Source organism: Copadichromis virginalis, linkage group LG7 (assembly GCF_057382275.1).
Source record: "Copadichromis virginalis isolate Kocher_CV1m ecotype Utaka linkage group LG7, C_Virginalis_male_GT1.1, whole genome shotgun sequence".
Classification (NCBI taxonomy): Eukaryota; Metazoa; Chordata; class Actinopteri; order Cichliformes; family Cichlidae; genus Copadichromis; species Copadichromis virginalis.
This window is the reverse complement of record NC_140624.1, coordinates 19,434,384-19,448,927: the sequence shown is the minus strand read 5'-3', so window position 1 is coordinate 19,448,927 and position 14,544 is coordinate 19,434,384. Positions and strand designations below refer to the sequence as shown.

General features: G+C 39.3%; 2 protein-coding genes across 2 annotated transcripts in view; both read right to left on the bottom strand.

The window, feature by feature from the left end:
* Nucleotides 1–2,002: 2,002 nt before the first annotated feature.
* On the bottom strand, nt 2,003–5,292 carry mansc4 (MANSC domain containing 4). The gene is made up of 3 exons (XM_085462377.1): nt 4,986–5,292; nt 4,778–4,912; nt 2,003–3,042 (listed from the first exon to the last, which is right to left on the bottom strand). The coding sequence occupies exons 1-3, from the start codon at nt 5,203–5,205 to the stop codon at nt 2,207–2,209; spliced, it is 1,191 nt and encodes a 396-aa protein (XP_085318503.1). The 5' UTR covers nt 5,206–5,292; the 3' UTR covers nt 2,003–2,206.
* Nucleotides 5,293–9,373: 4,081 nt separating this feature from the next.
* The window catches only part of tead4 (TEA domain transcription factor 4), a 70,831-nt gene continuing 65,660 nt past the window's right edge, over nt 9,374–14,544 (bottom strand). Inside the window, exons 10-12 of the mRNA XM_085462376.1 lie at nt 13,534–13,674; nt 11,953–12,105; nt 9,374–10,304 (exon numbers count right to left, since the gene is read on the bottom strand). Coding sequence (XP_085318502.1) covers nt 10,191–10,304; nt 11,953–12,105; nt 13,534–13,674 — 408 coding nt within the window. The 3' untranslated portion in view covers nt 9,374–10,190. The remainder of the gene's footprint in view (nt 10,305–11,952; nt 12,106–13,533; nt 13,675–14,544) is intronic.

Genomic DNA, 14,544 nt, shown 5'->3' with positions numbered 1-14,544 from the left:
TAAAAGTGCCCATTAAGTTCCACCTACTACTGGTGTAGACAAGTGGCCAATGTTTTGAGGTTTGGCATCAATTACATTTAAAGTGACTGAAGTACATCAAAATGTAGGCCAGCCAAAAGGACACTATATCGAATTTCTTAAAGAAAATGGGTGTAGGCAGCTCTTGTGTTCATTCATTGCATCAGAATGAAACCAGAACCATTGCAGCTATGTTTTTGGTTGTTTCACCTAAACCTTAATGTCACAAATTGGCTCAAAGGAGAGAGTCCACACAAGAGGTTTTCTTAAATAGAAGATAATTTATTCAACATAATCTAACCAACAGACAAACATTACAAATGGGTTGAATCCAAGTGGAGTCTAAGAGAGACTAAACAGTTAATCTATAGCCTGAAAGGCACAAGGGATCTGCACTAGCTGACGATCCTCCCATGTCAGGCAATTGATAACAGGCCAGGAGTTCCTTCAGACATTGAGATGGTGTCACCCCCCACACCATCTTAAAATCAAGGTTCCACCTCAAAACTAGAACTTAACCTAAAAAGTTATAAATCAAGGTAACAGAAAATGTAAAAAATATACCCAGTCATTAAAGTGGCAACCGCAAACTACCTGTACTCCCTGCCAGCTCCACCCATCTTACCAGCCCAGGTTTTCCCTTGTCAGAGCAAATGAAGGGCAACGGGAAACTACCAGTAAAGAAGGTATCATAGAGTAAGGTGCTTAAAACAGTTTGTTTAAAAAAAAAATATCAAACTGGCATAGAGAAAAGCGCAACAAGTTTCCTCCCTTAAATAGCAGTTTTAATCTTGCAAGAAAACTGGTTAATTTCAACAGCAAATCAAAGCGTTGCTCCCTGAATGAACACCAGAGTTCCTCACAATGATCCCAGCACCATATGGCCTGCCTGCAGCTACAAACAAACATCACACTTCTTTGCAAATATTCCAGCTACAAACAAACCTGGAATTAAAGTTTGAGTATGAACCAAAGTATCATACAACAAGGTTCCTCCAAAGCAAGGCTATCGAACCAATCAAGATGTCTAAAACGTTAACAAAGAGGGAACCGAACTAATTGCAGTTCTTACCCATCATACATTTACCAGTTGTGTACATTTACTGCACGCAATTGTACCACAAATATCTTTGAGAATTCCAAACACATTTGTAAGGCTTGCAGGAGAGCAAGGAGGACTACTCATAAGAAGTTCAATAGTGATGAACTAACCACAGAGTGCAGGCTATCTAGTCCTATTTATTGAGTACAAACTAATCTTAATCTCAGTCTTTAGACATATACTCGTTAGTGCTTGCACCACCAGTTCCACTGGCACCAACGAGCCAGAAACTTTGTAGTTTTTGGAAAGAAAACAGAAATGTTCCAAAGACAATTTCATCAACCACATTCTCCACCACACTATTCAATTCATGGTATTTTTTTATTTATATAGTGCCAAATCACAACAACAGGTGCCTCAAGGCTCACTAAAAAAAAAAAAAAAAAAAAAAAAAACTTGGTTGGTCTCCTAATAAACCAGTTTAATCTGATGGGATGCATGGCTCTTACACATGTGGTTAGACTCACTCAAAAAGATAAAGACATTTGGTTTGAAGACCAATTTAAAAAATAGGGATTAATCCTGCTCTCTTCCAACATCGCCTAAAAAAATAACTCAAAATTAATTAATGTATGTAATTAATTAATCTAATTCATGTGTGGAAGTCCCTAAAACTTTGGTCACAGTGTTAAATATCCAAACTAGGCTAAGTATTTATCAAACCATAAGCTAAACTTAGCCATCAACACTGCATACACTTTAATCTTACCAACAGGTTTCAATATCCCGGACAAGCCCCCATTTATGACAAATTGGCACAAATTAGGTGATAAGGAGCAAGTCCACACAAAAGGTTTACAGAAATAAAAAAATAATTTAATTAACATAATCTAACCAACAGATAAACATCACAAATAGGTTGAGTCCTGTCGGAGTGGCAGAAAGAGACTAAGCAGTTTATCTGGTCCAGCTTTTATAGAACTGGAAAACACAGGTGAGCTGCCTTAGCTGTCCATCCCCATCTAGTTAGAATAAAACAAAATACTTTAACCTAAAATAATCCTTTATGTAATCATATACATTCTAAGTAAATTGTCCTTTCATTTTGGATTTCTTCCTCAACAATGTTACAAAATATCCTCACTTTCAGGAGCTCTCCTTGACCAGCACGTATTTTATCAGACGCATGGAGCCTCGTTTCCCTCTCCATGATGTACTGTAGCGTCCCATCCTCTTTCTTTGACCCCTCCAGCTCACCACCAGCAGGATAGAGCAACAGCAGCTCAGCAGCACTGTGATACAAATGGCCACAGCAACCAGCAAGGTGTCAGCAGCCACATACCACCCATGTCCGAGGCCTGGTAGGGTGTCATCTCCACTGGCTCCCTCGTTGCTTACTGTGTGGTTCCTCCCATGGTTGCCCTTGGTCTCATTTAGATACAGCTTGCTGCTTTCTGTGTAGCTTATAAGAGCTGCAGAAGTTGGAGGGCTGCTGGCCAACTGAGAGAAAGTGGCGGTGGGATGACGGGTAGGGGTGGATACTGGGGATTGTGGACTTGTGATAGAAAAAGCAGACAGAATCTTGGAATTGTAATGGCCCAGAGTGCTAACTGTGGTGAATGAAGGAGATGGAGTAATGCTATCTGGAAGAGAAGTGGTGGAGACAACTGCGGCTGTTGTTTGTGCATACTTTTTTGAAGATGGGGGAGTTTTTTCAGTGGAAGGCACAGCAGTCGTAGTTGTGGAAACTGCTAAAGGCTGACCGGTGCTCTGCAGTGCTGTGGTGGCAATGACAGACGCCTCTGTGGGGGCATGAACTCTGCCAGCTGTAGTGGAGGGTTTAACGGGCGGAGGCGGATGAATAAATTGGCGCTTGTCTGACAGCAATGGCTCTGAGGCGTTATTGCGGCTGTAGTGGTGGGGTAACACACGCACGTTAGAGGTGAAGTATTTTCCAAACACCAACAGATCAGGATCCACACCTAGAATACGAAAAAATGTGCTTGTTTGTTTGCTTTTCATGTTTTTGCTGGTGTTTTTATCTAAACGTTTAATAGCGAGTGATTTTTTTTGTTATTCCAAAATAAGTGACAACTACAAATGCTATGCATCTTTTGCAAGAAAAGCAAAGCTGGAAGCAAAACGATTTTCAGATAATTTACTTCACTGAAGTTGGGAATCTCCTATGCAACATGCTAAAATCAGAAGAAGAAATATTAGAAATATTTGATTCTCAGTCGTATATATTTGCTTTGCCGCTGGTGGGGATCGTTTTAACTACTATTGGTCACTTGGATAAATATTTTATCGACTGATCAATCATATTTTTTACATAGTACTATGCAAAAGTTCCAAACAACTCATGTCTTTACATTTTTTTTAAAGTAAGTGAAGTAGGTGCAACAGTTTACCTACATGTAAACCTACATGGAAATGCAGTATACAAGGTAAAAACAGTGGTTGTACAAGTCTAACAAAAGTCAGTATTTGATATAATGACTTTTATTCTCCATCACAGCCTGAACTCTCTGAGTGAGCTTTCTTGTAATTTCTTTAAGCAGTCTTCAGCAATAGTTCTCCAGACTTCTTGAAGGACATTCAAAGCTCTTCTTTGGGTGTTGGCTGCCTTTAGTTCTGTTCTTTGTCAAGATGATCCCACCCTGCTTCAGTGACATTAAGGTTGGGGGCTCTGGGGAAGGCCAATGCATGACTAAAAGTGTTCCACTGTACACTTTATTGTCCAGGTATACATCGACTGCATTAGGCAGTGAGTTTGGGATCATTTTCATGCAAAAAAATTAAATCATTGCCAATAAGATACTTTCCAGATGGCATTGCATGATGGATCAAAAATCTGACTGTACTTTTTTTATTTACACCATCATGTCCATGTTTTGCTGTAGACACCCGCTGCTGTACCTCTCTTCAGGGGTGTAATTTCCAGGAGGGTTATGACCCCCTCAATGATCAGACCCAACCAATATAACCCCCCCCCCCCCCCAATAAAATTATGAATTATCTTGCATAAATAGACTGTTGATTTTCTTTATTACCAGCAAAATAGTCGCATGTTTAATCATCTGGGAATTTACCCAGATTTATTTATTTATTTAGACAGAGATCTTGACCCCCCCATGTTCAGCACAAAGTTACACCGATGCCTCTCTCCTGACCTCCTCTGTAAATACTGATGATAACTTGAACATCAAACATGTTATGTGTTTTTGCCAGAGGCTGATATTAACAAGGTGCTAAAGATACAATTTAAAATTGGGGGGAGGTTTGTATTGTTTTTTATACTTGAATGTTAAGAGCCTTAACACACAGACACACACAAAGTTATATGAAAATAGTCAGGAACAAATGAGTGAAAAGCAGCCACTGTCCAAAGAAAAAAAAATTGAAAGGGCTTCAGAAAGCCTGGAGAACTATTGCTCAAGACCACTTGACTTCCAAATTCCAAGGAAGTCTGACTCCTTGGAAGCAAAATGCACAAAATCAGGGGTGACTCAAGACTTTTACACAGTACTGTATGCAGAATTTGAACCATCTATAGTTATAGACATTTACTGTAAGATATAGTATTTTGAAATTGTTATTTCAAATTTACATCTAATCCCTAAGAATCTAACAGGATCTAAAAGGATTTGATATGCACAGTATTCATATCATTAAAAGAACAGAAGTCCACCTCTACCAGACACTAAAGCGACCTACCCTTTGTGATATTGTAGAGAACAACGTTGTCTCTGTGACTCAGAATGCAGCTCCCCAGAGTCGGACAGTGGAGGTGAAAGCAGTTCAAGATTTCTTGAGTGGTATCATAGTGGAATATAGCCAGATTACAGGAAACTATGAGAAAAGACAGAAAGAGGATTAATCAGGAGTAAAAGAAGAGAAAACCAGTGATGATCGTATAACTCACAGTTTCTGGTAAGGCAACAGGTGCGGCTGCATTTCAGCGCGGTCTCTTCTTGATAATGCTTCAAAAGCTGCGCCCCTCTCCTCTGAGATTCCTCAATATCGATGAAAATCCCCGGGAACCGTCTAATCCAGCAGTTCTTATAATAGGAGGTCGGTGAGCACCTCGACTCAACGCGACACACCAGACTGAAAACCGCCAGCAAACCCCATGCGGCGTTCATTGCGCATATTGTAAATCACACCATGTTAGATTGCAATCAAGACAAAGCCTCGACATATTTGGGAGCTGATTACTTGGAGTTGACAGGCATGAAATGGGGCCAGTGCTTTGGTTTTACTGGTGCCAGCTGTGTCACAACTACGCACCTACAGGAGGTGGAGACCCAGCCGTGCGTAAGGTGTCCAGGGCTGTGCCACGTGTGAGTGCACTAGGCTGCTTGACCAACATAATGGGATCAACTTACTTTACAAATAAAATCAACAAATGTTGATATTCAAATGTTCAAATTATGTGAATTTACACTGTGGCCATAAATACGTTTCATAATCTGCATTCGTTTTCCAGTGTTATCAAAGAAAAGGCCACAATGTGATGTGTTTTCTGTTTAGTCATATATCTGAGCGCATTTCCATAATTGTCGCAATCTGGTTTAACCCAGAAGAACCCACGCCCCTTTACGCATTGAGAAAAGTTCCTGTTAACGTTTCAACGCTAGCTGTGTCCCAATTCAGGGTCTGCACGCTTGAAGCACGCGCACTACGCGTACGAGAAGTGCGGAAGTGAGAGGCTTGTGAAATGGGACGGTATACTCTTCGTCGCGCTGTTCAGGTTGCCTAGCAACCATGATACTAACCGTGAGACACGTTACATACAGCTTTGTTTGACAGAAATGAAGGAGAAAAATGTTTTGTTAGTCATTCATTTTTGTCATGACATCACTTTGATTAGTTGAGTATCTGAGGCTGAGACCACTGGACTGGAAAACATGATTGTTGGGCTTCATTTCTGTGCTGAACAGTCATGTAAGATTAGTTAGTAAATAACAATTAGTTAATGTTGTTCATGTTCACTAAAGCCATCTCACTGTGGTAATGTAAATATAATATGGCCAATATTATATTATTGTCAGATTATTATGATATATATATATATATATATATATATATATATATATATATATATATATATGTATATATATATATATCTGACTTTCAGCTTGTTGTGTTTGTGGATATATGACTGACTTTAATTATTAAACATTCGCACATAAATAAGTGACGTCATATTCAGTACTTTTGACAGTTCACTCTTCGGCCGCTCCATCTTATTAGGGAAATTCCATATACATAAATGTCAATTTCAAGACTCAACCCCATCATTTAATTTGTTTTTGATTGAAATTGAATATTACTCGAACTCTCTTAAATTACCTTCCAATATAAAAGGTTTAACATTGATTGAAATTCATTCAGAAATGTTTAACGAATGAGCTGTCACAACTTTCAAGTACAAAGTTGTTATGAAGTCTGTCACTCCCCCCTTTTTTTTTTCTTTTTTTCTTTTTTATCCTTTATTTATTTATCCTTCTTATTTCATTGTACTGTATATTGTTACTCTTATTTGCCTTGTATGTCTACTGTACAAACTGAACTGGAATGACTGACTGTTCGCTTTATAATTTCAAAAAAGTTTTGAAAAAAAAAAGAAAAAACCTCTTCAGCCGCTCCACCCACCGCCGCGCTATGAATTGTGGGATATATGGGACCACGAAGCGTGCACCGGACCACGCTTGATATTTGGGGAAATCGACGGCGCATTTGGAGTATGCATTTGAAGCACACTTCGAATTGGGACAGCCGTCGTCGCGTGGCGGTGACGTAACCGCACTTAAAATGCGTACTTCAAGCGTGCAGACCCTGAATTGGGACACAGCCATTGACTCTCCCGTAGTTTTTCTGACCGGTCTGGGCTCTTACGTAGGGCTGGGTATCGTCACTGATTTCTAGAATCGATTCAATTCCGATTCACAAGGTCCCGAATCGATTCGATCCACGATTCGATTTAATTCGATTTAATTCGATTCGATTCGATTTAAATCTGGGAAATTTTGACAGTCAGAAATATTATAATTCAAATCAGTACATTTACATATTTTTGTATCAATAAAAAGGAAGCTGACACACGCAAGACTTTATCAAAGGTGTGAGCATCACAGCAGATGCCTTTGTGTCAAAGTAGCTGAAGATAAAACACAGAAAAACATGAAGGTGATTTTCCTGGCCTGGGATTTTATAAAAATATTCTGCAGTACATCAAAAACGAAAGAAAACCATTAATCAACATATGAACATTACCTCTGAAGTTACAGCGGTTTTATTAGAGACATGGTTAAGCGTTTTGCATTTTGAATAATTTTAAAAAGTTTAAATTTGTTCAGTATTGAACAGCAGAAATGAGGTTTTCTTTTCGGAAGAATGTAAAAGGGAAAAAAACAGCGGCTGACAGCGCTGTAAACTACGGTAGACTGGTGCGTAACAAGCAAGCGAATAATGAAGAAAGCGAAACTGTTCTTGAAGTACAGAGAGAGAGGGGGGGGGGAGGGAGAGAGAGAGAGAGAGCTGTGCATCGCGGTGGAAGCAAAACAGTAAAAGTCAGAGTGAATTCATGACGATTTTACGTTTGGATCGTCTTTTGCTGCTGGTTCGGTCAATATTGTTTGGAGAGAGATCAAACTAACAGCTTTAGAATCGTAAACACAAAGCGCAGACCCGCCGAAACATCAGGATCAGCGAGCTGTCGGCTTTCAGCCCCAACCGTGAGAAAGGCGACATCTAACTGATTCTGATCCGCGGGTCGCGCTGTGTGTTTAAGTCTATGTGCAGAATCCCTGTACCTGCTCTCATTTACTGTCTTAACTGTTTGGTGGTTCTTCAAATTTTGTGAGATGTCACCAAAGATTCTGGCATTTCAAGCAAAATATATTATATTTATATATTTATATTAAAAAAATCGATTCAGGATTTAAATGAATCGATTTTACGTTATCCAAGCCAGAATCGATTTTAATCGATGAATCGATTATAAAAACTCACCCCTACTCTTACGGGTTAGGTCGGTCAAATGACATTACCAGAATAATGGCACCAAAAGACATATCTGTATTATCTGTTACCCCCTTTAAAATGTACGTACTTTATATTTTACCACAAAGTATGCCAGTGTTTATTTATTTGTGTATTTATTTTTAACTATGCACTCTCTGTAGCATAATGCAGCTCTAACAAATACCATAGCAGACTAAAGTTGATAGAGTGATTTAAAAATAGAAGCAATCAAGTGGATTTTTAAAAAAAATAAATAATAAAATAATAAAAAGAAGGTTTGGTTTAACCCCGTTGAACTGTACTTTGTCTTTCGCACTATGATTGCTGGGACAGGCTCCAGCTCCTTGTTACCATGGACTGGATAAGAAGTTGTAAGTGCGAGTTCACATATTAATAAAGTCACATGAGCATCGGAGTATGATGTGTAAGGTTTCTTACAATACAAAATATGGCGCCTTGAAATACTACATTTGTGATTTGCTTCTACACTTCTTCTTACACCGATTCTAACCTACCAAGTTAAATCAAACTAACAAAGTGTAATGTTGCCAAAACACCACTAGATGGCAATCGTCACTACTGTTAACAACATCTGTGTCTCTACTACATTAAAAAAGTGTATTCTCTGCGCTTGCTGTAGTAGTTCTTTTTTTTTTAATATAAAATATCGGATGCATACGTGGATGTGATTAAAACTGTGAGCATGTAGTGACACTGCCCACCAAAAAACCCACTAAGAGAAAGTAAAATGTTGTTACACATTTATGTTGATAACTAATTCATGATTTTGGTCAGCTATTTAGCAAAAATAGCTGAAATTATTTTTTACTTTAGCCTCTTAAATGTGATGATTTGCTTACACAATCCTCTCTACATTAACAATCAGAGAAAATTAACGACCAACAGGTTAATCAGTCATTTTAATCTGCACCCTTAAATACTTACTTTTTGGTTTCCGGGGCCTCACTGGAGCAAAAGCACTGCCATCTGCAATTAGTTTTGACTTTCTTCAGCATGAGGCTGTTCATCCACTATAGAACAGTATGGTGCTCATCAACAACACCTTCCAAAAGTAAACTGATTTACTATGCACACTTTAAACTTTCAATATATTTATTTTATCACCTTTCCAGTGTGCACACAACATACTGGGAAAGCTGTAAAAAGCTGTCAAAGGAAAGTCTCTCTGACAGCTCTGTCAAATCCTGCACATTTTATAATTCTCCTAAACACGTTTATGCAGCGTGTAGCAGTTAGTGGAAATACTACAAAACCAGCGAGGACTTATGTAAGAAACACTTGTATTTTCATGTGACACCTCAGGGCAAGTTACAGATGCAGACAACTTCGATAATCGGCTTACAAGTCCAAATCTGGTTCAAGTTAGCAGTGTTATTATGTGCCTTTTGTTGCAGTCAGACAGTTTTCAATCAAAAAACAGTAAGACAAGAAACATTCAACATTCAACATCAAACAAAGTGAATACAAGTTCTTTTAAATCGTTTTAGCCACCTGTCAACGTAACTCTGTTAAGAGAAGGTTGTGGCACTGTACATAATCGCAAAACATTGGCACAAAAAAACAGTGATTTTTTTTCTTTCGGATGTGCAAATAAGGGATTCTCAGTATACTTTTATTATTTTTCCCATTTTTATATATATTTATATTTAAGTCACTAGATGGCACCCTGAGGCAGCCAGACTTCTCTGTCACAAACATCCCCTGCACATGCATGTGTGTAAAAGAATCTAAATTAAAAACAAGCGCTAGTAAAAATGAGATGGAAAAAAACACCACCAATTACAACTCTCTCATGCAGGTCTTCTTAGCTATGTTTGGCTCCTTTGGCATAGAAACCACAGTGTACACAGTGGTCCTCCTCTTCACACACAGCCAGTTTCAACTTCCACAGTCCCAAATCTAACTCTTGTTCAGCAGTAGTTGTGTTCCTGCACAAACCGTCACAGCCTGTGCTTCTCCAGGCTCCCGACCGCCTCGTATGAATTCATCTTGTAGAGGAAGTAGTCTATTGTTTAGTGTTGTTGCTCACCGGTGTGCTACAATGGGTCTAGAACTGGTAAGTTCAGAGTGAGAGGCCGTGTCAGTCTTTGACTAGCCTGTAAATATGATGCTGCGCTCCGTGCTCGCTAGTGGACACCTCGAAGACGTAGGCTATGCACAGCAGGGTCTCCAGTGTGTCCCTGTTAGTCACCACCTGTAGACAAACACAAACTGGTGTCATATTGTGAAGCTTCGTTTGTCGTGTTTTTACTTACAATGTAAATTTACCCACAGTTTGGACAACTTTATAGCTTCTTCTTATTTTTTTTTTTTTGTGGTTCTGGCAGAGCCGTGGCTTTCTGCTACATCACTAATGAAGTGAGCCTGCCAGCTAGTTTAGGCAGGCAACTCGAGCTCCACTGCGTCATACCCACGTAACATGCCTCCCTCTTCTCACGCCGATACCGAATACACCCTCCCAATTTGGCAGTTGATTTAAGCAGTAAAGTTTCCCGATGCTCACTTGGACATCACATTGCCACCAGTTCCCTTCATCAGTGCTCGCCGTTTCAACCTCTCCACCAGCCCAGCATCAACCTTTAGGCTGTGGGGATGGTGGATAGGGCGTATTTACTTATCGCTTCCCAGTTTTAAATGTAGCACATTCATGTGGAGTGATGAGCTTAGAGCCTAGACACCTAACCCTAACTAGTCTCCCTGGCCGGTTCATTAGTTAAATATACTGACTAATTACTGACACATACACACTAATAATGAGTAACTGGACACACAATCCCTTGGCTGAAATGGTGCTATTCTATACATAAGGCTGATATGTATCTAAAGTACTGCTTGGCATTCATGGAAAGGCAACATGCATAACATGACAGGAAAAAAAACTCCTTATGTTTAACAACGTTGCACTGAAAGCAACTTTTGTCACATCATTGTGCTCAGCCCTGCAGCATTGTCTGTGTGTATTGTCATCTATATGTATGTGAACATCTGTGTATGAGACGTTTGTGGTTCATATGAGCTAAATAACTCCATTGAGAAGCCTAATGACATGCTGCCATGTAGTCATCAGTGTGGGCTCAATATGGTCATTGTGCCTTTGCTAGGAGTGTAGGAATGGAGCCTCCAATAGAAGAAACACATTTTTAAAAACCCTGTCTTTTAGGCCCCTCTGGTTACTATGACAATACACCCCACTATCCACTGAGGAGCACACCGGCTCATTCAGAAAAGTCCAACTAGAAGGCATAAAATTAAAATGGTTCCAGCTGTTTCCAAGCTCCTTGTTTCTCACGAAAACATGACAAAATGTCAATGCTTGGGAGAAAGATAAGAATAGAAACAGGTTGCATTGGATATTGAAAATAAGACCCTTAAAAGAAGACTGACTGTGTGGACCAAAACTTTTACACTTTATACTTTAGTCAGCTGGATAATCGCTTGATTTGATTTATTCAACTAAAACTAGACTAAAACAAAAAGAATTTAGATGCCTAAATTACGACTCAAACAAAACCAAAATTTATTTTCTGTTGTTGCATATTTGTAATTAGTTAGCAAGTGAATCCAGGGTGAAGTAGTGTGGAAATATATGATTTTATGAAAACAAGTGATTATAGTTTTGTATTCTCCATTAGTATTTACTAGCTGGCTAAACTGTTTATTTTGAGTCTAGTTTCTGAGTTGTGATGTGAAATACTTCGACCCCACTCTGCTGCTCATAATTTGAGTCCAAACTATATGATATCAGTGCAGCTTAAGAGAAGAAGCTTATTTCTTGTCATTAACAGCCTGGGGAAAGGTAAGCTGCAGTTTTATACGTACTACACAGATTTGAAAGTTGGTACCTGTAAGATAGTGAAGTTTTCCAGTACGCTGTTCATCATGTACTTCTCCGGCAGGTGTTTAAGCTTGTGGATAAAGTTGATCATGTATTCGCACAACGGAGAGCGGTGGATCCGAAACACATAGCGTCCATTTTCGAAACGCGCGTACTCCGTCTAGGGGAACAGACACATACGAGTGAAGTTTAATATCTGCGAACATATATCACACTGAAAGAGAATTTAAAAATGTATGGATGAAATGTGAAATCTGTTGCAAAAACGCAGGGATACATAGGCCACTGAAACTCAAATGGATGCATTGGATATGAACGTCTAGGTCTACTGTATGTGATAAGCAGTATTGTTTGAAATATAATATACCTAATGCGGCATATGGCATGCCAGATATGACAATAAACATATTTCTTGTGACAACCGTAATCAAATAATGAAGCCATTAAATATCATCATGTGGCCGATTGAGGCAGATGGCTCTACCTAGGGATATGTGTGTATGTGCTTATATTGTACAATCCATCAGCAGCGAGTGGGGGCGGGGCGGCTATTGTGTACGGTTAACGGGAAACATAACAGTTATTCATATTGGGGAAATTTGTGAATCGCGTCAGTTTACAGACCACAGATCAGCAGTAACTGACTGGAATCTGCGGTGGGGGTTATTCACTCCCCAGTGTGATAAGTGTGGCTTTTGATGTGGTCATGACCTCTTTATGTCGTAACATCACTCTTCCATCATTCAATCGGTGACGCAAACTTCCTGAATTGGAGCCAAATATATACGTTACTGCCGATAAATGGGAAAAGTGGAAGGTGTCAGTTTTGTAAAGCAGCTAAACTAAAAAATGATATTTACAGGAAAAAAATGGCTGACTAATAAATGTTGCTTAAAAATTAAGTGGTCACATTTTGTAATGTATTAATTTAATATTCATATCTCACCAACAAAAAAATTGAATCACTGATGACTAAAAATATTCCTCCAGCTGAATCTAGTTTTGGATGAAATTCACATCTTCTCAATAAGAACATTTTTAATAGCGATTAAAATCTTTCAAACATAACTATCTTATTTAACAAAAAAGCTGCAAATTTAATTTTTCTCAGTCCTGACTAGCATGTAGAGATATCCCAGTCTGTTGCTGGGTACATTTCCAGAGTGACAGCAGCTAGAATTACAGGTTATATGACGTTTATTGGTCCGACAAGAGTTTTTTTCATAAACAATTCTCATAAAAGGAACAGCTATAAAATCATAAAATGTCATTTCTGCTCATGTCATAAATATTTCAAAGGGCCTCTTTAATAAACTCTGAAGACGGCATTGCTCCGAGCCAAGAAGTTAGCCACATCTGTTAGATAACATCTCTACTGGGACCCCAAACAAATAAGAGGAAGCCTGACTCTTTGCCCAATGGGCACATTTGGATGAATAGGCTGGAAAAAGTAAGAAAAACAAATTGTGCCGAAAACATATGCAAAATAGTGCAAAGATTCCATTAACATGGCAGCATAAGTGTATATACTCTAATAAAAGATGACATAACAAATGACACTTGACACCTTCCAGTATCGCATTCTTACCTCAACTTTCTCCACCACCTGTTTGCCAAAGGAACAGACCTTGGTGGATGAGGTGATAATCATGTTCTCAGAGCTCTCGTACTGGCTGGACACACCATAAAAGAAGCTGCTGTCATCCTGCAGGTTTACACTAAGGTCCGCCTGGAAGGAAGAAAGAGATAATGTGTTAATATATACTTGGCCAAAGGGAACCATGGTGATTAAAACAGCTTGGTGGTGTATAAAGACCTACAAACCTCAGCCCCTTTAAATGGAGATGTGTGCACTACCCATGCACCACACTGCACATTCACATACTTGAGGATAAACAGTTCATACAGCTCTGTAATCTACAAATTTCCACACCTATGGATCTCTGCGTCAAAGGTGCTCCGGCTCAACAAAGCTTGAGAGGTAACCTTGGTAAGCCAAGAAGTGCTTACAGGACAGATCCTCATTTACCCAAGTCGAATCCAGCCTAAAGATTGCCAAGATGTACCGCCTAGCTCCCCTCTCATCTTTTCATCACCCCGTTCATCTTCATGGCTCATATAATTCCTCTGCCTCACTGTATGTATAAGCGTGCAAGATGATTTTGCATTCCAGTGGCATTGTGTTCACTCTACTTACAAGAAGCGTCCACTGGATTTATCTTGGACTTGTAGTGTTTCTAATCAAAAATCACAAAATCTATATAACATGTAGCAGCCCGAGGCAAGACGATAAGTTGCATAGATTGTGAAAAAGAAACTATTTTGACATCTGTCATAAGCAAGAACCAAAAGTGCTGGAATGCTGAACCGTTTCTATGAGAAGAATATGGCCTCACAAGTTCAAAGGCAGCTTAGATTCAACTTTCTTTATTCTCAGATGAAGCAGCTTCACCCACCTCTAATCCCCCCACTGGCTCAAGTTTGAATTGAGGTGAGCATAATCAGATTTTGGATCAGACTGAGGTGACGCCTCTTCTGTCAGACAGCTGAGCTGCTTTACCTTTTTCCCTGTCGGGCTCTTGTCTCCTAATGGGCCATT